The sequence below is a fragment of the Mustela erminea genome, chromosome 3, assembly GCF_009829155.1.
Source record: "Mustela erminea isolate mMusErm1 chromosome 3, mMusErm1.Pri, whole genome shotgun sequence".
NCBI classification, from domain to species: Eukaryota; Metazoa; Chordata; class Mammalia; order Carnivora; family Mustelidae; genus Mustela; species Mustela erminea.
Window position 1 is genome coordinate 73,240,278 of NC_045616.1, and position 20,722 is coordinate 73,260,999.

The following is a 20,722-nucleotide window of genomic DNA, read 5'->3' on the forward strand; positions in this document are numbered from 1 at the left end:
CTTAAAAGAACCCTGAATTTCTCTATTATCTTCCTTTTCCATGCCTCTATATGCATCCATGTTCCCATTCGCTTCAGTAAAAGCTGATTCCAACCCCTAGTGACAGTGGCTTGACAGGCATCATGGCAATCTTATTCTGCCTTTTTTTTTTTTTTTAAAGATTTTATTTATTTATTTGACAGAGAGAGAGACAGAGAGAAAGGGAACACAAGCAGGGGGAACGGGAGAGAGAGAAGCAGGCTTCCCACTGAGCAGAGAGCTGGACAAGGGACTGGATCCCAGAACCCTGGGATCATGACCTGAGCCCAAGGGACTTAACTCCTGAGCCACCCAGGCGCCCCTAACCATGACTGCTTTCAACAGAGCACATTTAAGAAATTCTAGCCACTTATACATGAAAATGCTGGCTGAGTCTTTTCTTTGTACTTCCCAAACTTTGGCAAGGAGTTGTCAATTTCATTTCCCAATGTGCCAAGAAAAATATATTATTTCACGAAAAAAAGAAAAACCACTCTAACTGAAGACAAGTAGATGGCAAATCTTAAACTTCATTAATGTATTTTCCTGGTTTAATGAACTGTACTAACTAAAATACAAACATATAAATAATCAATGCAAAAGAAAAAAACTGGACCACTATCTTACACCTTACGTAAAAATTAACCCCAAATGGATTAAGATTTGAATGTAAGACCTGAAACCATCAAACTCCTAGAAGAAAACTTAGGTGGTAAGCTCCTGACATCAGTCTTCAGGTGATGATTTTTTTGATGTGACTCAAAAGCAAAGGCAACAAAAGCAAAAATATACACGTGGAACTCCACATCAAACTAAACGCAAAACTCAGAGAGCAGACTAGTGGTTGCAAGAGTTAGAAGAGTTGTGGCAGGTGGACAAAATGGGTACATAAAAGGGGTCAAACGATGGTAAAGTAGGTAAGTCATGGAGATACAATATATAGCACAGTAACCATAGTTAATAACACGGTACTGCATAAATGAAAGGTACTTAGAGAATTAACCTTAAAAATCCTCATTACAAGAAAAAAATTAACTACATATGGTGATGGATGTTAACTAGACTTAACTACGGTAATCATTTAATAATAAACACAAATACTGAATCATTAATTGTACACCTAAAACTAACACAATGTTACACGTCAATTACACTTCAACTAAAAAAAAGAAAAAAAAATCCAGATTCTTAAACTCTGAAAATAGAACTCTTCTTTCTTCGAAATGGATTCATTTTATATACCATTCTTAAGAAATACCAGTATCAAGTCCGGTAACAGTCAACTATTAACTAACTACCCATTTACCTTGGAAGATAAACTTTTCTACTATGTAAAAAATGGTACCATCTTAAGAGCAAATAAAAACCCACCTCCAATTTCCTCACATAAAATGTTACATTTAGTTTTTAAATGCCTATGAGAATACAGTATGAAGACATATTAAAGCATAAAAAACAGATACAGGTTGCTAGGTATAGCACCATTATCTTACAAAATTTATGTATGTCATGTCCACCAAACTATAAATACTTGTCAACTCTCTAGCCACACCCACCTGTCATCATTTCCTACCTGCCAATTCTTCCTCCACAATCTATCTCAAATTCATATCAACAGTAGTATGATAGCTACCTGAAGGGCTTCTCCATCTCCCAGACAGCACATCCTCAATTTTTAAAGGGCACACGAATCATCCAGGGTTCCTGTTTACAATGCAGATTCTAGTGCTCTAGCCCCAAAGATTCTGATATAATGGGTCTGGACTGGGGAAGGGCAATGTGCATTCCCAGGTTGTTTCAGTGGTCGAAGCCCACTCAGTGTGAGCCTTTCCACCCCTCCCTATCGTCCTCTACAATAGACCCAAGTGACTCTTCTGACATATAATTCTTTTCTTCTTACTTCAACTTTGAAACTGTGAAATGAACCTCCACTGACTATACAAGCTAGTCCAGAACCCTTTTCAGGTTACTTTACTAATTGGCTCTAATCCACCTCATATTCTCAGAAGGGGTTCAGTTTCCCCAAAACCCTTCTTCTTCTGTAGCTGGTATTGCTCCACTGGTCCCCATTTCCCCTTCTAGGCAGTGGACTCCTTCAGGACAGAGCCTCAGCTGCTTCCTCAAAAGGCACAACGTCCGGCATAAACAAGTCTGAAGAAAGAGATGATCTGTCAACCAGGTTTCATTATTGTGGCTAAATATATCAACTTGACTGAACCGCAGGATACAAGGATTATTGGTTAATATTATCCTGAGTGTTTCTAGATGAGATTAACATGGGAATTTGTACAGTGAGTACAACAGACTGCCCTCCCCAATGTGGGTGAGTCTTAATCAGTGGAAGCCTGAAGAGAATAAAAGGTCTAGTTAAAAGAGAATTCACACTCTCTGCCTGTCTTTTAGTTTGAACATCAGTCTTCTCTAGCTTTGTGATTCAGACTACAACTTACACTACTGGCTCTCCTGCTTTTAGGCCTTTGGACTTGAACTGAAACTATACTCTAGTTTGCCAACTGGAGATCTTGGGACTTCTCAGACTCACTAATTGTATGAGTCAATTTTTTATAATAAATCTATTTACATTTATATAAATATAAATATAAATATAAATATAAATATAAATATCTCTCCTATTGGCTCTGTCTATATGGAAAACCCTGACTAATATGCTACTTAATAAAGGTAAAAACAAAAAACAAAAAACAGGGTTTTCTTCCTTTGCTCTAATTTATTCTATACTGAAAATAAAAAAGGAATTCAATAGAACTAAAAATATTAACTCTCTTTGAATAAACTGTTCCAATAAACAGGAAGGGGAAGCTGAAGGATAAGTTAGCTACATAATATTTATGTTTCTCATGCGCCCTTTTCTGAAAGTCAATTTATACCCTACAGTCTGATGGACTATAATTTTTAGAACTCTATGTAGTTAAAAAAAAAAAGAGAGAGAGAGAGAGAACTCTATGTGCTGCACAAATTACAGAATAGGAAGATTATCACAGATCAGTCTAACTTCTCTTAGAAAACCTAGAAAATCCAGGAAAATAATTTCTCCACTGTGTTTCCATATGCCAAATACCATCCCAGGGTAAAAAGCAGTGAGCAAATAATTCTGGGGAGGGGAACAATGGTTTTACGTCCTAGCTACCCAAGTACCATGGCCCTCAAGTCTAGGCCTTTGTAGTCTGGATCCCAATAATGGTCTCCTAGTCAGTCTGCTTTCCTTATGCCCAACACTTTCGCCTTCCAAACCAAAACTTTCTTCCTTGCTGAGCTTGGCATCATGAGTCAGAACACCATCGTTCTAGTCTTGACTCCTCTGCTTATCTGCTGTGTCACTGCACTTTTCTCAGCCTCTGTATCCTAATCTTGAAAATAATGAACCTACACTCATTTCTCAACTTTATTTCTAACAACTTCCTGACTCTCATCCCTTCCACTTATACCATACTATACTTATGTCCATTTCCTATATTCTAAGCCCTATCCCTTCCCGAAGACTCTAACACACAGTGCCGTTTTCTTCACTATTAGAGCACAAGCTAGAATTCTACTGTTTCGTGTGCTTTGTTCAACACATATGTAAGTGCCTTTACTCATTCCTAGTGTTTTCATTGTGCTATTAGACACATCTGTCTCCTAAATTATATACTCCAAAGAGACCGAGGAACATTTGATTGTATCCTAAACATTTCACAGTTATAAGCTTTGTCACATATTATGCATAAATATACAATATTCATAGTCGTAAGATTCTATCATGACCTGAGCCAAAGACAGACACTTAACTAACTGAGCCACCCGGGTGCCCCCAACAATGTCATTTTAACCATTCTCTTTTAAGACTGGTCAAGTACCACATGACTCTAATATGTAAAGGTGCCAGGGATGCTTTTATCAAGCAAATACAAATAGAAGATGTTTACCAATCCTCTTTTCCTCATAACTTGCCTAACGGGCAGGGGAACTTTGTTAATTGAAAAAAAAGAACATATTCAAAACATCTTTTAAAAGGCTCTTACAGGGGTGCCTTCGTGTCAGTCATTAAGGGTCTGCCTTCGGCTCAAGTCATGATCCCAGAGTCCTGGGATAGAGCCCCACACTGGGCTCCCTGCTCAGTGGGAGGCCTGCTTCCCCCTCTCCTGCCCCCCTGCCGCCCCACCCCCCTGCCCCACCCCGTCCCCTCTTGTGTCCCACTCCCCGAGCTTGTGTTTCCTCTCTTGCTGTCTCTGTCAAATAAATAAAATCTCTTTTTTAAAAGGCATTTATATGCTAACATAAAAGCCTAATGTCAAATCATAAAATTATTATTAAAGTTGAAGTCCAATTTGTCATTTCACTTTAACAATCAAGATCAAGCTAATTAGAGGCAAAAAAACCCCAAAATTTTCTTTATAGAAGACAAAATTTAAAAAAGACACCATGTCTATACGGTAGTAGTGAACAAAAATCATGCAGGACATAATTAATTACCCCCCGACACACACTCCACCCCTAATCAAGGGCAATCAATTAAATGATCCACCTACTCTTTGTAAGTTCCTGTTTCAGGATCTTCTGTCATGACATCATGTAGGCCCTCCACTGAGATATTTATAATCCCACAGAATTTATCTTGGATGACACTAAAATAAAAGAAAAGCAAAACAGGTTTAGCTGGAGTATTTTAACAGGTAATTCTTTTTTTTTTTTTTCTTTTTCTAATTACCCCCTGAAACATGAAGAGAAATTTTACTTCTAAGATACAAAGAAAACTTTCAAAATATGTTTCTCATAGCAGAAATTTTACCTTTGCATGTAACATTAAAATTTTCTCTTTCACTAGAGTATTAGTGTTTAAATACTAAAAGGCAGATCTGAAAGGAAAAATAAGTTTAATATTCTTTAACTTATTACAATAGACCTGAGATGGTTTTATAGCTAAAAAGTTAAAGATACAAAAATGTTGAGGATTAAAAATCTCTACTCTTCTGGGGCACCTGGGTGGCTCAGTAGTTGGGCGGCTGCCTTCGGCTCAGGTCATGATCCCAGGGTCCTGGGATTGAGCCCCATGTTGGGCTCCCTGCTTGTCTCCCTCCCACTCTCCCTGCTTGTGTTCCCTCTCTCGCTATGTCTCTGTCAAATAAATAAATCTTTTTTTTTTTTTTTAAAGGTTATTTATTTATTTATTTATTTGACAGAGATCACAAGTAGGCAAAGAGGCAGGCAGAGAGAGAGGAGGAAGCACGCTCCCTGTTAAGCAGAGAGCCCGACACGGGCTTGATCCCGGGACCCTGGGATCATGACCTAAGCTGAAGGCAGAGGCTTTAACCCACTGAGCCACCCAGGCGCCCCTTAAATAAATAAAATCTTAAAACAAAACAACAACAAAAACAAGGAAAAAACTCTATTCTTCTGAAGATAATGCCTAGAAAAAGAAGACAAGTCACAGACTAGGATAAAATATTTATAAAACATGTGAGAAAGCACCTGAATCCAGAACAAATAAAGAACTCTAAAAGCTGAAGAAGATAACTCTGCAGTTCTTTCTGCCCATGGGTCCTGTCGCCGTGCTTTAACAAAACTACCCTATTTGCACCAAAACAAAAACAAAAACAAAAACTACTCAATTTAAAAATTGGCAAAAATTTCAAGACACTTCACTGAATAAGCTATAAAGGTGTTATAGGAGTACCTGAAAATAGGTTCAACATAACATAGTCATCAGAGACATGCAAATTAAAACCACAGTAACATTTTAATTAAAAGTTAAATTAAGAAGACAATACCAATTGCTTTCAAAGATGAAAAACAATAGGACTTCTCATATATGGCTGTTAAGAATTATTTAAAAAGGCATTTCCATTTTAGAAACTATACCAGCAGTTTTTATAAAATTAACACACTCCACAAAACTTAGCAATCCCATTCCCATATATTTACCCAAGACCAAAACAAGTACCCTCAGATCTGTAAGTTCTTATGGTAGATTTATTCATAGTAATTCAAAACTGCCAATGACCCAAATGTCTATCAACTAGTGAATGGCTAGACAAACTGTCAGATACTTACTCAACGAAATGGTTGTCAGCAATGAGGAGGAACTAAAGATACATACAGCAACTTGGATAAATCTCAAAAACATTACGCTAAGGGAAATAAAATGGACTCAAAATGCTACATACCATTTATGTGACTTTCTGGAGAGGGAATATTATTTGTTCAGTGGTTGCTAAAGAAAGGGACATTAAGAGAACTTTTGGGGGTGACAGGAGTGTTTTATACTATGGTGTTTATACACTGTGTACATCTGTGAAAACTTAATGCTTAAGGAGTTTTACTACATGTAACTGTACAATAACGAATCTTTTAAAAAGTGGAAGTACTTAACCATCCACTGAAACACTAAATTACTCTATTTGAATTTAAAACTAGCTGAATAAATTTTAAATAACTAAATAAATCTAGAAGGTCCAGGGACCTTCTAGAATCATTCCTACAAGAGAAATACCATGTTTCTCATTCTGCATTAACACAGATGATTACTTTTTTAAATGTTCAGTAAAGAAGTACCAAGTTATTGTATTTTGGGTCATGTTCCCACCTTTGTAAAGTCAAACGTTTTGTCTGTACATTCAAATGTGATCCGATTTTAGACAACTAAATTACCAGTTGGGCAAAATAATAACTAGTTGATATTCTGATACATTTTAATGTGCATATAGTACTCTATTGCAGGAGTAAATATTTTCTAAGTCACAGTATTTCCTTTATATAAGAACTTTAAAAATCTTTGAAGAAAGACACATGCAATCTACTTTATTCATTTCAGGGAACAACACCCTAGAAGAAAATCTAGGAAACCAAAATTGGGCCTAAAGTTTCACCCACTAACTGTGTGATCCCACTGAAGTTATTTAATTCAGTTCTCCAGATGTTGGTCTCCTTGTCAGTAAAATGAAGATTGGACTGAAGTATGACAGATATGTGGAGGGTATATAGACATTTTCACTTCCTACTGCAAAGTAATTGGCCACTAATCCATTACAGCATTCTAAGGCAGACAGATTCTGAAATTCCTTTTTAATATAGGAACATTCCAGATAGGTATCAACAACTAATTATGTTGAGCTGAAAAAGACAAAAGTCCTCCAAATGACAGCTGTTTACCAGGCCTCTTTGTCAGTACTTTTTAGGGACAACCCATGCAAGCAGCTGCCTTCTCTACTCATATCACCTCCAAATATCAACCCCTTCAGGAAAACCCATAATTTCTTAAGAAATCAGTGGAACAGAATTCTGAGTACAGTGTATTTTCTCAAAAGACTGAATATGGATCTTCCTGACACATATCTGGCAATCTAAGTGACCATAGTCTATGAGGTGGGTGAAGGTTATTTAGGAAGGAATGCAGAAGGAGAAAAAAGTGTATATATTTGACAACCATTTCATCTGATCATAGGTTTTACAACAAATTATCATATTGATCAATGATGATGCTACCAGCACAGGCACATGTTTCTGAGAAAAAGGTACAAAGTTCTACCTCTGCCATAATTAGAAAAAAGTAATAATAAGCAACTGAATAAAGGATACAGGTGTAGAACACCGAACCTCTACAGACATGCACATTCACCACCCCGAGCCTTCAAGGTTGAGGGCAGATTTTGATAATCAAAATGCTGCATGAATAGGGTAATCTAGTGACTACACAATTCTTGCCAAAAGGCTTACCTTCACCCCCTCTCATGAATGGTGATTTTGTTAAAAGGACACTGCTGAAACCAAAACAAAGCTTGAAAACTTCTGAGAGAAAGCTAATGAGTTAAGGAACCTGAAATTTATGTAAAGCCAAGAACTAGAAATAGTCAATAACTGACAAAAAGAAGTGTTAAGAAACTTAGAATAAAGAATGGAAAATGATACTCATGGAAGCAGACTGGGACAGACCAGAGGATACAGGTCCAAACTCTGCTCGGCTTATTCACGCCCCATCCAGACTTGGAGGAGGAAATCAGTCATGTGATCAGTGGGGCTCACCTGCCCCGTTCCCTCCCCGACCTCCAGTGGGATTTCAAGTTCTACTGGCTGAGGGGCTTGGACACATGACTGTCTAGTAGGGATAAGGGAAGTGAGGCAACCTCCATTAGTGGCAGTCACTGTTTCTTACTGGAATGTGACTCATTATGCAGAGAAGGACAATGGAAGCAGAGATGCAGGTATGGGAGGGGGATTAAATTCCGGCAGACAGGGTAAACTGTGCTTGGGCTGGAGTACCTTATTAGATACCAGAGGGGTTGACCACAGACTTTCAAGTTTGGAAAAGGGGAAAACGACTACAGCCCAAAGTAGAAAGGTCAAGGAGTAGGCTCTGAATGGGAAGATGGGAGAAGATGACTCTCAGAAAGGCCAAAAGGAGAAGGAAGGACTCAAGAGGGGAAATGGGAGTACCCATGCCATATTCTGGGGTCAGTAAAAGAAGTCACACAGTAACTCTCTTCAAAGCATTGAAGTTCGAAAAACAGAAACAAAACAACACAAAAAGATGTACCTTAATTCCACTCATTAAGCAGTTTGGGAGAAGTACCCCCAAATAATAGGTATAACAAAAAGGCAAAAAAAAAGCTTGTACTTCCTGGTACACACAAGACATATTTATTTAAAGTAAGAAAGAAGTTAAATTTTTTTTTCTCCACTTTATTATAAAAATGCTCCCTCCAAATATGTAAATGTAACATTTAAAAAATTAAGCTTTTAGATTTTTTTTACCCACAGTATTTTTATAAAATTTTGAATATCAAATAATCACTTTAGTCACATAATTCTCTCAACCCTTGTCTTTTGCAAATTAAGAATCAATCTTGTTTTCCTATAATAATAATCTTTCTGAATTAAATGCTTTAAAATGTGATTAGACATTTAAAATGGAAACAAATCAAATGAGAACTATAAAACAGAAATGAAACAGAATGGGTTGGGAGGAGAGAAGGTACTGTACTTAATCTTGTATATATTACCTCTTTAAACAAAAGATAAGAATTAGGTGGGTTTTTTTGGTTTTTGTTTGTTTGTTTGCTTCTTTTAGAGGTCAAGGCAGGCAACAGTGGGGAACGACAGAAGGAGAATCTCAGGCAGACTCCATGCCCAAAACAGAGCTCGACATGGGACTCAATCTCATAACCCTGAGATCATAACCTGAGCCAAAATCAACAGTCGGATGGGACACTTAACCAACTGAGCCACCAAGGTGCCCCATTGTTTTGTTTCATTTTTAAATTAAAAACAGCCCGTTTTTTCCCTTACATATGTGCTACATTTTGAGTTCTAAGTCAACACTTGATAAGCATCCTTCTCTGTGTGTCATCTTTTAATGTCCTCTCATGCACATCAGTCAAACCTGGTATCAAATCTGGTATATAATATGGAAGAAGTGAAGGTAGCCAGGGGGAACCATTTAATTCTAACTCTCACTTGGTTCTTAACCTCTCAAACCAGTGTTCACTAGCAAGTTGAGAGTTCACATTAAGTAGGAGGCAGCAATTAGAGTCCTGAAAGGAATAGCTAAACTCCCTACTAGTCTATATACAGCTTCCATAGCACAGTGGAGAAATCAAAACTTAAGAGGTAAAAAACAAACAAACAAAACTGATTATTGATTATTCCAGACAAAACTTTACAACTTGTTATAGTCCCAAGGTCACATTTCAGAAGACTGGCTCAATGAGTATTAATAATTGATTTATAAAAAAAAAATTAGTGATCAGAATGTCATATTATCCTTGCCAAACCTCCCTGGTGAATATGCCACCACGGTTACATTCATTCATTTTATTCAACATTCCATGAGTCCATAAAATGTGTTAGACATCATGGTAAACTCTGGAGATTAAAAAAATGGCTACCTCCAAGAACATGCAGTGTGAAAAGAGCAGTCTTCTCAAAAAATGTAAATGGGAAAAATGGACAGCTACATGACAAAGCATGAAAGTAGGCCACTTTCTCACACCATGTACAAGTTAAGATGAATTAAGGCCCCAAATGTGAGACCTGAAACCATAAAACCATAAAACTCCTAGAGGAGAGCAGAGGTAGTAATTTCTCTGACATTGAGGCAAAAGAAACAAAAGCAAAAATTCAAGTGAGGGACTACATCAAGAGAAAACTTCTGAAGAGTGAAGGAAACAATCAACAAAACTACAAGGCGACCTATGGAATGGGAGAAAGTATCTGCAAATAACATATCCCTTACAGAGTTAGTATCCAAAATATATAAAGAACTTACACAATTGAACACCAAAAAAAATCCAACTAAAAATGGGTAGAAGACATGCACGGATATTTCTCCAAAGACATGGCCAACAGACATGTGAAAAGATGGAAGAGACATGTGAAAACATCACTCAGTTGTCAGAGAAATGCAAATCAAAACTACAGTGAGATGTCACTGTAAGCATGGCTGAAATAAAAAACACAAGAAACAAATGTTGGCAAGGATATGGAGGAAAAAGAATCCCTGCGCACTGTTCATGGGAATGCAAACTGGTGGAGCCACTGTGGAAAACAATATGGATGCTCCTCAAAAAATTAAAATGAAATTACCATATGATCCAGTAATTCCACTACTACTATTTAAGCGAAAGAATATGCAAACACTAATTTGAAAAGATACATGCACCCAGATGTTTACTGCAGCGTAATTTACAACAGCAACATTATGGAAACAACCTAAGTGTCCATCCACGATGGACTAAAAAATTTGCAGAAAGGACAAAGAAAACAAGCAACAAATGAGTTTTTTTTTCTTTTAAAGTATGATATCCTGAATAAGTACTTTTCTCCATTTAATGGATATTTCTGACATACAAAGAGGCACTTGTCTGAAGGGAGAGGATCCAGTCCCCTGAACGGAGTTAAAGAAGCACTGGCAAATTATCACTCTCTAATTCTCATCAGTGATCCCCAGAATCTTGATCATTCTACCATCACTTGAGGTCTTAGCAATCCAAGTTAACCCACCTTGCACAAAAAATCAATCAATCCCAATTTTGATAAAAATGTATTTTCATTTTACAAGGTTAAATGGGATCCAACTGATCCTACTCACTTCATTACTGAGGGCTTCAAGGAGGCAAATGGATGCTTTCTACTCCAGTCTCTTAAATTTCATGCTTTCTCCTTAAGAATTTTCAGGGGGCGATCAAGAACTTCAACATCGAACAATCCCACCTTTCACAAGCTGCTCCTCCTTTCATGGCTTTCAGGCAATTAAGTCATTACCTCTTAAATATAATAGCTGCTAACTCTTATCTGCTTACTCCCTTCCTGCCCCTCACAATGTTCTTCCTCCTTTTTCTATTCGCCTTAATTCACACTTCCTTTACAGGCCTTCTCTGGCCACACCACAGTTAACTGAGCACTCTGTCCTTGGAATTTGCAGTAGCATAAAATGTCAGCACTAGTCATTTAGCATGCAACTCATGTGCCATCTAGTTTTCTCCTAATGTTTTTTATTTGTTCATCTCTACACACCTGCTCCAAGACTCTCCGTTAACTTTAAACACAGCCCATGTCACCTGGGTGGCTCAATGGGTTAAAGCCTCTGCCTTCAGCTCAGGTCATGATCCCAGGGTCCTGGGATAGAGTCTGGCATTGGGCTCTCTGCTCTGCGGGAAGCCTGCTTCCTCCTCTCTCTCTCTCTCTCTCTCTGCCTGCCTCTCTGCCTACTTGTGATCTCTCTCTCTCTCAAATAAATAAAATCTTTAAATACAGCCCATGTATTATTTTTTTATGTCCCACAGGACATGATGTGACCACTCAATAAATAATCATGGGAATTAATGACCCCCAGAGCTCAAGAACTGCCCTCCCTCATTTTATTTTTGTACTATTATTTGTGCTCATCTCTTTTGGAAATTACAAGTATGGATAGTTGAATTATAGATAACATATTACAATTGATTACACTAAACATGAGGCAGAAAGTAGAGCAGAAGGTGGCTGTGTTGTAATCTATTTCTGAAATATTTCAGACAACACAAGACAAGTTTAACATTGAAGATGAAAGAAGAGAATGAAGGTAAAAGCGACGGGAAAAAAGTACTGGTAACCTGAACATGTTTCTTCTTTTTCTTTGTCACAAACACTTTTCCTTTTCTTATTGCACATACTTGGTAGATATATTAATGTATTCACATAGACACAAGTTACAAACTACGAAAGAAGATTAAGCTTTTATAAACATCCATTTGTTTGGTTATTCAAGTGTGGTATAAGTGATGTTACACATATATAAACATTAAATAGATGAGGGCTTGAAATTCTATACTAAATATTATTTGACCATTTAAACAATTCCACATAGTTTTCAGTAAACTTTTTTTTTTCTGTTAAATTCACATGAGTAAAACTACAGTTCTTAATCTTCTTTTATTATTTTCTGAAGCTATGGCATCTTAAGGCATTTTCTGGGTATATAAAAGTATCTGTAGACTGAGTTGCAGAAATTTCATGCAGAGTGATTCTGAAAACGAAATACTAAAGAAAAAAAATCAATCCATCTTTGTGTTTATTGAATCAACTTAAAAACTATGCTGGCTTGGGGCGCCTGGGTGGCTCAGTGGATTAAGCCGCTGCCTTCGGCTCAGGTCATGATCTCAGTGTCCTGGGATCGAGCCCCGCATCGGGCTCTTTGCTCAGCGGGAGCCTGCTTCTCTCTCTCTCTCTGCCTGACTCTCCACCTACTTGTGATTTCTCTCTCTGTCAAATAAATAAATAAAATATTTAAAAAAAAAAAAAAAAAAAAAAAAAAAAAAACTATGCTGGCTTAAGATATTTCTATCCTTTTGTGTAATTATGAACCTAACCACAAGGGTTCAGAAAACAAACCACCCTTGAAAAGAAGAATAAAACTTTTAGTTCCCAAAGGCATAAATAAATGAAATTTCTAATATTCATTTGGTCAGCCCAAACAATAAATATTACATTGAATATGAACAGGACTCTAGTTTCTAACTGTCCAATTTTTATTAGCATTTTTACAGTGAGCATTTTATAGTTCTACTTTTCAGAGAAATGATCTATTCACCAAAGACCATGTACTTTACACTTTCTAAGTGATGGATTGATCTATTTGTATCATATCTTCATCCCCTTGGACCTGGGAAGAAAACAGGCATGCAGAAACACAAAATTTTCAATTACTTTTTCTGAACAGTTCTCTAATCAAAAATTGATGATTTAACAGTTTTTCATAGGAAGTCCAAGAAATAAATAAATAGCATTTTTCTCTAACCTAACCAGACCACAACTACACTATTCATACCACACATACAAATGATTAATATTTGAAGTCACTCTTGCATTCTTGTATCTTAAATATAGTAGGTCACTAAAGTTAGGGTAATTTAAGAAAATAATAAGATTTAAGCATTAAAAACCACAACAAATAAAATATTCTCTTAATGACACTTCTCTGCTTATACTGTTTAATAGGATTAGTAAGCAATAAACAATAAACGGCAGTTTATTTAAAGAAAAGGGCAAAATAAGAAAGACCTGACTAAACAGTCTTATTCCAGACTTTCTACCACACCAGAGGCCACAAAAGTGGTGACATTTACACTAAAATTAGTTTTTTTCCCCTCTAGATATTTTCCAGGATTTAGCTAGCTGCAAATACTTTTGTCACGTAGATGGAAACATATATTCTTTCTATACAGTAATTCTCTACATGGTCATGGAAAAGAGTATTAATAAATCTAGTTCCCTTGAAAAATAGTGGCAAGGAAATAGGATAAAAAATTGTTAGTGGAAATTCACTAAGTTGTTTTAAAATGAAAGTTGGATTTTTAAAAATCCAACAATAATCTTCAAAAAGGCTTTTTAGAGGCACCTCGGTGGCTCAGTGGGTTGAGCCTCTGCCTTTGGCTTTGGTCGTGATCTCAGGGTCCTGGGATTGAGCCCCATGTCCCGCTCTCTGCTCAGCCAGGAGTGTGCCTCCCCCTCTGTCTCTCTGCCTGCCTCTCTGCCTATTTGTGATCTCTGTCAAATGAGTAAATAAAATATTTTTTAAAAATAAAAAATAAATAAAAAGTCTTTATATTATCAACTATTCCCTCCATTTATTTTTGGAGTGCACATACACAAGCAAAACAAAGCAACCCGTAATCTTTAAGATAGTAAGAAAAACTCTACCAATCCACTTATGATGCCATGAGAAGAAACTGCCACCTTCCAAGACTTTCAAAAGCAAAGACTACGCTTTAAGAACAATACCCAATGATAAAACTAAGTTTCCATCAAAAGATGACAAATGACTGATAGAGCACTATGTGGGAAAAACATTAGGCTGAAAACCACAGCAATACTTGTTTTGAATGCTTACAGGAATCATTTGATAGAGTGGTTCTTGATTTTTAAAAAGGGATATAAGAGAACTTTATAGAGATTTCATAATAATGAGGGTGGGCATCTGACCTTACCATTTGTAAATGCTTGGTATTGTTGCTGATAAAACTATATAATAAATAAATACAAGATAATCATGAATATGGGACAGGACAAACAAAAAAGCCAACTCTGCTGTCACTAAAGTCATATGAAAAGATATTCACGGCTTGGAGTTACATTCCTAGAGTACTGTTATATGTTGCACAGCCCAGACCAAAATAAAAAGAACGTGCACTGGAAAAGTGTTACATGATCAAAAGAGGACTTTGGTAACAAAGGCAAGTAAAGGTATGCGATCCTTATCGTGAGGACATGGGTTATGTTCTTGTGAGACCAATTTGCTAGGAAGGCCTAGCATTAAAGCTGTTTTTCAGAACCTTGTAAAAGGTTCCCTAGCCTTTTTTTCTCCCATTTTGTGACCCTTTAAAACAAATATGGCATATTTTACGGTTATTGTTTTAATGGAGATAAGATAATTGAGTAAAAATGCTTGCTGACTCAAGACACAGGTAAGAGAAGTGTGTAACCCTGGCACTTTATGTAGGATAAAGTCAAGAACTCCATGGAGAGTACAAAGTTGAGAAAAGTGGAGAACAAAGAGGTATCCAAAGATCTTCTTTCCCTGCTACAGTGAATTCTATACAATTCCCTCACTCTCAAACAATGTCCATCCTTATCGTGCCCCAACATTGTCTTTGGCTAACAACAGTGGCAAGCCCCTCACCTCCAAAAGCCCACGAGGCATCTTACCCAGGCTCCACCACTCCATCACCTGGGACATTCCTGATTTCCTGCTTACTCTTGTTGAGGTGTCTCTTCTTAATAATCAAGTCCTCAAGGACAATCTGCCAAATGCTGCCTAAGCCAAAAAATTACCATCTTTGATTTATCCCTTACTTGCCATCCCTTAGCCAACCACCAAGCTCCAGAATCCATCCATTCAATTGTCAGATGACAATCTGACATCAAACATCTCTACTCCAATGCTAGAAGGGAACTGGGAGTAAGTTCCCAATTATCCCAGAAGTGAGATACATATTTCTGAAATTCCAAACTGGAATTTTAAATGTATTAAAAAGTATACTGTTATAAATAAATGGTAGTTGAGTTCTATACCTCTTATTTGTTATGGGGAAAGGATAAAGGGGAGCTTTTTAGGAATGCCCTGGAACCTTACCAAACTTTTACAGAAGTCAGTGGGAAAAAAAAAAAATGGATCGGTATATAAAACCACCAAAAAACACAACCATTTTATTCTTCTGTGCTCTCATCAGAAAACTTTACTAAACAGTAGAGAAACACAGTAATCTTGAGAAAAGTTTCTTCACCTGTATTAATTGAGAATATTACTTAGTTTAAACTTTGCTGTTTGAGGTGGTGCAGCCTAAAATGTGAAACAATCATATGCACAAATTATACTGTTAAAACTTTCTATGCATATTATCACTTCAAATCAATTTTATCTTAAGTAAGGTTTTAAATTGTGCAACTATCAAACAACAGTGTCATATGACCTAACATTTTTAAAAGGAAAAGCTGCTGACAGAAACTGGAATGAGTACTTAATGAATACCACCATATACAACTACAACTCCATATATAAAACAATATTAATAAGATTAAAATTTTCTAGTTGAGCCTACATCAGTTATCAATTATAAGTTATACATAAAAATTTTTAAATCTTGATAAAATTTCTAAATTTCCTTCTTCAAATTTGGGGGAGTTTTTCGGTAAGGACAAGATAAATACTTTGTTTATGGTTATTTCCTAACTCCAAATAACCACCTAGGCTGCTTCTAACATCTTCAAGAGAGTGTGGTCTAGGTGGTAGAGAAGGGAGACATGGAAGAGTTTTCACCTTTCATTTTAAGTATCTCTGTATTCTCTGAATTCCTTTTTTCAAAGAGCATGTACTTTCAGTAATTAAATAAAAAACGTAACTGGAGTTGTGTGGATACAACAACAATAGAAGTGTATTATTAAAAACATTTTCAAGGTGAAACAAATACCACATATCTTTCCCCAATGAAATAAGTAATTTATGTAAGAACAGATTTATTTAAATGTATTCAGGTTATCTCCTATATTCACAACCAAGGACAAAGCTTTAAACCAGACAGGGAAAAGAACAATGAAAACTCTTGTAGGGGTGGTGGGGTGGTGGGGGAGCGGGGAGGGCAGAGAGATGTGGCTTTAATTTCTCTGAAATTTCTAGTGTAATCTCAAAGCCATGATCCCCAGACCAGCACTATCAGCAAACTTACCCCCCCACACACTCAACAGGCCCCACTCCAGACCTACTGAATAAAGAATTCTGGGAGGAGTGGGGGGCAACAATCTGTATTTTAACAACCCAGGTGATTCTGGGTTTGAGAAGCACTACCTTAAGGTATATGGGACAACACAATCATTCTTATCATTACCTCAGGTTCACAATACAGACTCAATAATTACCACTTGGTTTAAATACTCCCAGATGGTTTCAGGCTAATTTTATACAGGAAGTATTAACTTTTAATAATAAAAAAGAGAAATGTGGGGGAAGAGGAAGGACAGCACAAACATGAAATACGTAACATTCAAGGAAAAATTTTTAACACGTATTCGTAGTTCAGGTCTCTGTTAATAGATCAAGGATGGGCACTTACTATATGCCCAATATTCTACACAGTATGAATTTATACTAATAGAGATAATCCATACATAGTCTCCATGGCTTGAATTACCGTCTATTTACATTAAAGATTCCCAATCAAGGCCACTAACATCTCCTGGAAGCTCTTTCATCTTATTCTTCCTCACTTACCTGTCTCCCAAAGTCATGACTCAAATGGTTGATGTTATTGTTAAGAGAGGATCATATACTTCTGGTGTACTAGACAAATGGAAGTTTACAAATTATTGACCTTTACTAGACAGATCTCTCCTGTAATCTTCTGCTTTTGGGATATTTCTACTTGGAGATCAGATGTGTATCTCAAATTCAGTGTATCCAAAATTGAACTCATTATTTTGTCCCCACCCATATCCCCACTCCTTTTGATTCCTTTGTTCATTAAATGCAACCAAATGCTGCCTAAGCCAAAAAATTACCATCTTTGATTTATCCCTTACTTGCCACCCCTTAGCCAACCACCAAGCTCCAGAATCCATCCATCCATTCTCTTTTCCACTACTCTGGCACAGGTCTCTGGTACCTCACCCCGGGATTGGTGACGCAAATTCCTACCCAACTAACTCTGCATCTAGTCTCATTGCTCCTTCCAGAAAGAAATTACCCTGTAAACGGTAAATCTGATTAAGTCACTCCACTATTTCAAAACCTTCCATGGCTCCCTGCTGCTCTAAGGAAAATATTAAATTACAATATCCTTCACCATCTGGTATCTCTCTCCAGCTGCAAATCTTACACCACCACTCATAACTGGTCACACTGAATGTTACTTCATGAAAAGCAGCATTCTTTCTCTTTCTTTGACTTCTGTGATACGAAGTTACCTCTACCTATTACTCAACTCTTTTCATTTCTGCTTATCCTTCATGATCCAGTCTCAGTGTCATTGTCCTCATAAAGCCACCTACCACTTCCACTTGATGTTATACTCAGTAGCACCTCCGCCTGCAATACTTACCATCCCATAGAGAAACCATGTGCCTCCTCTAGATTTCAAGTTCTACCAAGAATAGGAGCCATGCCTATGTTGTTCACAATTAGCATCTAGACAGCAGCATAGCATGAAATGAAAAACATGTGCCCTAGAGTCAGACAGACCTAAAAAGTGTCATAAACAGTAAGAATTTGGCACAGTTTCTTAAGTTCGCTTTCCCTAGGGTTCCTTACCTGTAAAATGTAGAGAGTTAAAATGTTTTTTAAGGATAAATGTGATAATATGAAGTATTTACTAGCATAGTGCTTAGTACACAGAAACGTTAGTATCATTACTTAATACAGCACCTATTGAAGACATATGCTGAATGAATACAGTATTCATAAATTATTAAAAACATGTATTTATTAATGCTAAGCTCATATAATTCATTATATTTCCAAATAAAATTTGTAAATCTTTAAGGAGGCTTCAGTTGAATTCATGTCCATGGCACTGAAGTTTTCCTGTAACTAACATTAAGCTGAATTATAAAGCAGAATGTTCAAAGAGAATGACTTGTGCCTCACTTTCAGGAACAATTTGTTTGTGAAGCTGAATCTGCTCCAAACCAGGGCTTTCTAAAGAATGTGGGGAAGTGTTACAAATTGAGGCAGTTACATTATACCTCGCTGACTGATAAAAGCTGTAGTATTCAAGTCTATTTTCCCCTGAGTTTTCTGGTGCCTTTAGTTTTTGCTTAAATTGAACAACTTTGTAGATCAAAAAAATGATTAAAACACAAGCTAAGATGAAAAAAGCCAGCAAAATGTGAAAAGCCTCATTCAACTTTTCAACTTCTTGTGTACAAATGAGAGATGTTTTCCCTGACACCGAAGCATCATCAATCGGTGGAGCACTGTTTTTTTCCAAGTTCAAGTTAACAGAAGAAGTAAGCTGTATTTGCACAGGTAACACTGCAGTAGCCTCTAATGGATTACCAAATGTATTCTCTTGAAAAAATCTATTGGCAGGTGCAGTACGACTTCGTTCCCAGAAAGTAACGCTCTCAGTATTTTCCAAATGTTTCCCATTTGTGGTTACTTTATGCCAGGCCATCATTAACGCAGTAGTCTTGTGGTGAATATGAAGAGATTTTATAGCCCAAGCTCTGGATACATTTGTCGAAGATGTAACACAATTTGTAAAGTCAGTCCACTTAATAAAATGCAATGCTCTGCCACGCATGGATGGGGGATTCTGACAATAGATGTTTAGCGTAATGGCTGAAGATGCTAGCCAGTCGCGAAGGCCCAAGAGTTTGCAGTTACATTCCCAAGGATTAGAATTTGCCTGAAGATGAGTCAGTGAAGACAATGGCTTAAGGACCCTTGGATGTAAGTCTGTAAGATTATTAAATGACAGATTAAGGATCTTCAAAGATGCTCCCATGTTTTCAAACGTATCATTATCAATGCTGATTATTCTGTTTCTATCTAACTTAAGGTAAATTAAATTCTTTAACAAGCTAAATGTGTCAGAATTTAAATTTTCTAAATTATTATGACTTAAGATCAAATGTTTAAGATTATTAATTCCACTAAACCCATCCCTAGCAACATTTTGAATTCTTGAATTTTTCAGAAGGAGGTACTCCAAGTTGACAAGTCCTTTAAATGCAAAGGGCTGTATTGCTTCAATATGGTTATGAGACAAAGAAAGTCTTTTAAGGCTCTTAAGTACTTCAAAAGCATTTGATGGTACTTTTGTTAAATTATTACCTTCTAGATACAAACAATCCAGGTTTCCAAGATGTTGAAAGCCTAAGTCTGATATCCTCAAAATTCTATTGTTTGATAAATCAAGTATCCGTAGAGCAATCATGCCAAAAAAGGTACCACTCCCCAGGATAGTGAGGCGATTCTTTCGTAGATTTAAGTACTGTACTGAAACTAAATCATTAAATACTCCTCTTGGAACAAAAGCTACTTGATTAGACTGTAAATACAAAGTACGAAGATTGGAAAGTCCCTCAAATATTCCAGGATCCAAGCGCTTTATAAAATTATTATTTAGATATAGAAAATATAGATGCCTCAGCTGAACAAAGGCTTTTGGATACACATACGCAATGCGAGAATTATCCAAATACAATGCTACAAGAGAATGAAGTCCTGTTAATTCACCCTCATTAATGTGAGATATATTGTTTCCAGTCAGATACAGAAAAACTGTACTTTCAGGAAAATTCTTAGGAATACTTGAAAGGCCTATGTTACGGCAGTTAATATGTCTCCCAGTGCAGAGCTGGCAAACAGACGAACATCCAAGAATCTCTTTATGTAATAAGAATAGAAGATAACAGGTAACAAGTAGAAAAAGTCGTAGGCAAGGCAGAGAAAAATGTAATCCACACATAGCCCTGTTCTTGTTTTTTCTGTTCATATCAGACTTGGCTATAAAAAAAGAAGGTAAAACTTTAAATCATCAATAAGTTCTCAAAATTATAGTGCTACATATAATACTAAAAATTCTGTATTTTTTTATTTTTATTAGTATCAGCCAACAATACTAAATATTATCAACTGTACTGTGGTGATAGCATAATATATGAGTTTGGAAGGTGTTCTAGGATTAAAACCTCCAGGCCATTAATCCACTGCTTGACAAAATGATAATTTAAATTT

General features: G+C 36.6%; 1 protein-coding gene across 4 annotated transcripts in view; it reads right to left on the bottom strand.

Moving 5' to 3' along the window:
• The window catches only part of IPO11 (importin 11), a 215,873-nt gene that overhangs the window by 40,450 nt on the left and 154,701 nt on the right, over positions 1-20,722 (bottom strand). For 3 of the 4 annotated variants that reach the window (XM_032336151.1, XM_032336150.1, XM_032336152.1), the window contains one exon: positions 4,548-4,643. In XM_032336151.1, coding sequence (XP_032192042.1) covers positions 4,548-4,643 — 96 coding nt within the window. Of the gene's footprint in view, positions 1-4,547; positions 4,644-19,306; positions 19,439-20,722 lie in introns of those variants that run through there. The other variant, XM_032336153.1, reaches the window with a different exon arrangement.